We start from the raw sequence: 5799 nt of genomic DNA on the forward strand, positions 1-5799 counted from the left end.
ACGAGAGGATCACACAATCCTCCCACTTGTCATGTCAAAGGGATTGTGTCTAGAATATCCCATAGCCCTGATGCACGACTGGGTGTCATGGACTAACTTTAACATAGTGTTTACACTTTCTCCCTTTTAGCCCTTAGATCTACTTAAACTTTCCAGATGTCAAATTTAAAGTGCTTACCCCATGGCCACGGATGTTAAAATGATGTACGGCCCCTCAAAACTACCCGTATTTTCTGTATTGTTCAATAAAAAGCATTTCAATCTGATCAGTGGTCATTTCAGTCTATACTTTCATCTACGGTCCTATTGGTTGGGAGAAGTATTGCACTCTAATATATTATAACTCTATGAGAAAATGGCCACCAATAGGATTAATAGGCTTTTTATTGAACAATACGGAAGAAAAGGGTACTTCTGTGGGCCCGTACGTAATTTTAATATTTGTGGCCATAGAACAAGCACTTTATATTTGAAATATAAACGTTTTTGTAGATGTATGGGCTAAAAAGAGAGAAAGTGCAAACTTTATGTTGAAGTTCATCCATGACGGTCCGTCTTGGATCCATGGCTAGAATATCCCATAGCCCCGGATGGACCTTCACGCTGTGATTGGCTGATGGGTTTTTTGTTTAGTCTTTTTAAAGGCATTACGGCACTGCGGGGGCGTGCCTTTTACACTGACCACCAATGATTAAAGCTATTTTAAGAAAGTGGGTGTGGTTCACGAGTAGCTCCGGCCAATCAGTAAAGGGAGGAGGTGACACACACATCCGGACAGTGGATACATTTTTGTTGCCAAGGGTGGAACTTAGTTGTTGGTTGCCACGTACGAAGCTGGCATTCTTTGGCTGTGTAACATAAATCTCATGCAGCCTCTGGGCATGGTTTAGCTTTTGGATACTTTGTAGCAAGAGGAGTATTGTTAATTGGGTCATAAATTGTCGTCATAACTTGAAAATGATACTGCTGTATTTGTGGCCCATAATAATCTCCTCGCTGTTTGTGTACGTGAGTGGGGGCAAACTGCCCGAGCCACAGGTGAACATTGAAGTTGTACACAAGCCCTTTATTTGTTTTCGGAAGTCGAAATATGGAGATATGCTTCTTGTTCATTTCGAGGGATTTCTGGAGAGCAATGGCACCATGTTTCATTCCAGGTGATTTGATGAAGCACTATTTATTTACTGCAGATTGCATGCTGCTTGGATTGATTCACCAGATTTGTCATGACTCTACTATACCTTTACATACTTGTCAACATAAAACATATAAATGGCTTCAAGTTTATTTCCTGTTGAAGTGTTTGTGAACATCAGTCAGTAGCTGACTGACAGGAAATTAAGTTGGATCCAGCCTTGGATCAAGACTAAATATGTATTTGATTTTGAGATACGAAAGTAAAAGTCAGACTCGATAAAATACATCTGGTAGTCTTGATCCAAGGCTAAGTTGGACCAAAGCTGTTCCCTAGCAACGCAATTCCACTGACAAGATCTCTTACATGACCAAAAGTCAATGACAATCTACAAGACAATTGTGTTTGTGTGCTTCCAATTTTGTGGCAACAGTTTGTGGAAGCCAGGCAGTTTCATGTTTTAGAATCACAAAGCCCCAGTGCCCACTGCCCCCCACACTCCCCCTCACAGTAATGATTTGTTGAGAAGAATGAGGAAGAACTCGACTGGCCTTCACAGAGCCATGGTCTTAATCCTATCAAATACTTTTGGAATGAATTGGAGCACCACAGTAAATGCAGGCCAGGCCTAATCGCCAAACATGAAGTGTGTCTGACCTCACTAATGCTCTTGTGGCTGAATGGAAGCAAATTGCAGCAGCAATGTTCCAACTTTCAACTAGTGAAAAGCCATCCCAGAATAGTGGACAATGTTATAGTAGCAAATGGGGGACCAAATCCATGCCTGTGGTTGATTGGGAAATTGGCAAAGATTAGTCCAAATTAAATATATGCTTTATTCCAAGATGACAATTTGTCTGCCCGTAGATGGATAGAAGGCGTTATTAACAGCAGAAAATACTGGCTATGAGCTTGAAACAAAACATTTTGGTTTAATATCAGCATATCGTCTCTGTCGGGTGGAAACCTCATATGTCCAAAACTGTCACTTTTCAGCGTTCAACTTCAAAACTAGGAGGTCGACAAGCTCAAAACGCGTTGCTTCGCGCCGCTTTTCGAGCTTGTAGATCTGCAATTTTTGATGCTTTTGTGTGACGCTGTGGTGAGATCAAGTAGGGCGTTAATGTACGAGAAAACACAAGTTTAAATATGGAGATAAGTGGTTTCTGCCCGACAGCAACGATATAAAAGCCCATATCTGTCAGATTGTAAAATCCCAGAGCAGCGATGTGTTTCTCTGATGTTAAACCCTGAGAGTTATACGTGTGCACTGGGCTTTCTGTCTTAAAGAGCACTGTGATGGATCTGTGTGACTCTTGACAGCCGTCATCAGGGGGATAAGAACCCAGTGTGGTTTACTCTTGGGATCCGTGAGGTGCTGAAGGGCTGGGATAAAGGTCTGCAGGACATGTGCGCAGGAGAACGCAGGAAGATCACCATCCCTCCTGCCCTGGCATATGGGAAGGAAGGAAAAGGTATGTTAAACTAAAAGTTACACAAAGTGCATGCTGTACTCAGGACTTACCAGGGAACAAAAGTAATTTGTGGCTGATAGATTTTAAAAACTAACTATAGCGGCCACACCGCTATAAACAAAAGTATCCCTTTAGGCAGAATCATTAACAGATGATGTTTGAACATTCAGAAATTAAGCAGGTTCCGTTGGCTCCTAATTATTTTACACACCAGAGTGGCTGGTTAGTCAAAAAGGAAATCTACATGCCATTGCCGGTTGGCTGGTGTTAATTTGGTTCCCTGCTTACAGTACTACTACATATTACTGTTGAGGTACCTTTGGGCAAGGCATTAACAGTTACTCAGGACACAAGGCATTGAAAATAAATAAATCTGTGGTCAGTCAACCTTCCCTGATAAAATGAGGGTTAAAGACACAGGAAGACAAAGTCTGTAGACTTGGGAACTTCATTTAAATGTATTTACTGATGGTTGTTTGATTCATATGTTGACCTGATGAAAACTGACACAGAATCAAAATACAGTCAGTAAATGAAGATGCAGAAATGTGTGGGGGTTCTCTTTAGCCTACTTTCTTTTAGTAGGAAAGGTACAAGATAATTATATATGGGGCGGCCATAGCTGAATGGGTATAGAGGCCATCTGGGAAACAGAAGGTCAAAGTGTTCCTGAGCAAGATGCTTAACCCCTATCTGCTCCCCCCGAGCAGTGAAGCAGTGAAGTTGAAACTGAATTTATGCAGCAGAGCGGTTAATTCCCTCTCTCCCTCCCTCCAATGCCACAGGTTTGTGAAATGCAAAGCATGAAATGCGTGAATCTGAATATCCTTCATGCCTCACCTTGTTTTACCTCTCGGACTATGCTTCATGGATTCACAGGCAAAATCCCCCCAAGCAGTACCCTGCTCTTTGACATCGAGCTCATGGAGATACAAAACGGTCCGAGGTCACACGATACCTTCCATGAGATGGATCTTAATGATGACTGGAAGCTATCCAGAGAAGAGGTGTGGAACTGTGTGTTTCAGAACTCATGTTTGCATTCCTTCGTACACTTTAAACACTTTATCTACCGCTGTTACACAGAGCAACATCTGTGGAATCAGCTTCTATTCCTTGATCACCGACATTACAAGTATCATGATGGCAGAAGACATTGACGTAGACGATGCTTAAATGCAGTAATTATTATAGCATCCTGCATGATATCCATTTTTACTGCGTGACTCTGCAGAAGGTTAGCCATCTATAAGAGGATCAGTGTGTAGGTCTGTCTGTGTGCCTTGTGTCTTGCAAACCGCTGCACTGATCAGTGCCAAATTTCTTGTGCACGCTGTCAGTAGGCCACAGAAGTACCTCCAGTTATTTTTCTTTCTCTATTCAAGTTTTATACTCTTTGAAATATTTAAAATTTAAATGTCAAGTCAAAGGGTCTGTGATCGAGTTGAGTGGATAAATATATAGATAACTGACAGCATAGCAGACTGGCTGTCACAGGCTGGCCAGATGAAGTCTGAGATTCTAATTGGAGCCACGCTGTTCCCATATGGATCGCAAGATCATGATTTGGTCACGCACGCACGCACACACATTTACACACACAGTGTACATATCATGTCCTAAATATTGGCTGTGTTTTACAGGTCAGAGATTACCTGAAGAAAGAGTTTGAAAAGCATGGGTATGCTGGTGATGACACGCATCATGAAGTGATGGTGGACGACATCTTCGCAAAGGAAGACGAGGACAATGATGGCTTCATATCCGTCAGAGAGTTCACCTTCCAACATGATGAACTGTAGAAGTGCTTCCCTTCATTACACGTCTCCTTTGTGTCTTTCTGATGTGAACGCCTTAGTTTTTTTGGCTTCCTAAAGCAGTGATTCTCAAGCCCCCCCCCCCCACAACGACCCCTGGGGACACTACGTTGTACTGTGCCTCTTGGCAGGCTGCCACTACAGGGATTAGAACCCACGTTGTCTCAAACCAACCACTGCGTTTCCAAGTTTATTCGAGATAATTGCACAACTCACTGCACAACACAGTAATTACTGGTAAAATAGTAATTACCTTTTCCGTTATTCTTTATTGAGGTGTTTTATGTTTCTGAAAGTGCAATATTTGGCTTTTTTATAAGCCCAATGAATTGCATTTCTTTTTTTTAAATCTCTGTTTATATACAATCAACTGCAAACCATGTAGCACTTACCTCTTGGTCAACTGTAAAAAAGAAACTGTACATGCAAGTTCTAGAAAGAGTCTTGAAATCCATTCAACATGCACTGAATACTTGCCTAAATGTATCATGCACATTATACATAATACAGTATTGCAGTGTTTTGGAAATGATCTACCATTACTGAATTAAACATTTTCACAACAAAAGAAACATGATCTGTATTATAATCAGTTCTATGTGAACAGTTCAAATCCTGGTGATCTGTAACTATTGGTTTGTTGTAAATTTGAATGAATCACTAGAGGGAGCTGTTGTCCATGTCTTGTATTGTAAGGCTTACAGATAGATCAAGCCTGCATGCATACTGTACATGCATACACTTTGATCCTCCCTGGCATGTGATTGGACATCCATACCTTGGGCATGAGCATCCAAATGCTTAAAACCATCAACGGAGAATAACAGAGTTATTTAATCATTTACCGATTTCAGGCATTCTTGACTTTAACCATTGGAAGGAAAGTGTAAAATAAACCAAGCTAGAAACATGAGAGAAAAAGACCCTCATATTTAATTGAAATACACTTTATTAATTGGCTCCATGAAAATGCATGCAAATGTGTAAACCATGTAGACACAGTAACTACTGTTTTACATGTTTGCTAATAAACAATAGAAATAATAAAGCATAGCAGCAATAATAAACAATGACAAAGAATAATTAAGAATAGCAATACAATACAATGTAGTAAGAAGGCAAAAGGTCAAACGGCATAGCACAGAATATGAACATTGCTCACAGTATGCTTGCGGTGCTTGAAGATGCTGTGTGCATGGTTCCTACTTCTAAGTGTTATCCATGTGTGTATGTGCACACTCACTGCACATTCAGAGTATGTCAGAGGTGTTGTAGCACATCCTTATCAGCTGGTGTCACTCTGACCAGGATCCAGCTGGGATTGAGTCCTATAGTTTCTGAGCTTGGTGTCAAGACTAGAGGGGCTGCCACC

General features: G+C 41.1%; 1 protein-coding gene across 2 annotated transcripts; it reads left to right on the forward strand.

The window, feature by feature from the left end:
* Positions 1 to 794: 794 nt before the first annotated feature.
* Positions 795 to 5002, forward strand: fkbp14 (FKBP prolyl isomerase 14). 2 transcript variants are annotated; one of them, XM_084052980.1, is made up of 4 exons: positions 795 to 1157; positions 2459 to 2610; positions 3490 to 3627; positions 4254 to 5002. In XM_084052980.1, the coding sequence occupies exons 1-4, from the start codon at positions 958 to 960 to the stop codon at positions 4280 to 4282; spliced, it is 519 nt and encodes a 172-aa protein (XP_083909106.1). In that variant the 5' UTR covers positions 795 to 957; the 3' UTR covers positions 4283 to 5002. The 2 variants fall into 2 exon arrangements, with proteins under 2 accessions (XP_083909106.1, XP_083909105.1); XM_084052979.1 differs by having other exon boundaries at positions 3490 to 3617.
* The last annotated feature ends 797 nt before the right edge of the window (positions 5003 to 5799 follow it).

The sequence above is a fragment of the Gymnoscopelus microlampas genome (assembly GCF_963454915.1).
Source record: "Gymnoscopelus microlampas genome assembly, chromosome: 3".
In the NCBI taxonomy this organism is placed as follows: domain Eukaryota; kingdom Metazoa; phylum Chordata; class Actinopteri; order Myctophiformes; family Myctophidae; genus Gymnoscopelus; species Gymnoscopelus microlampas.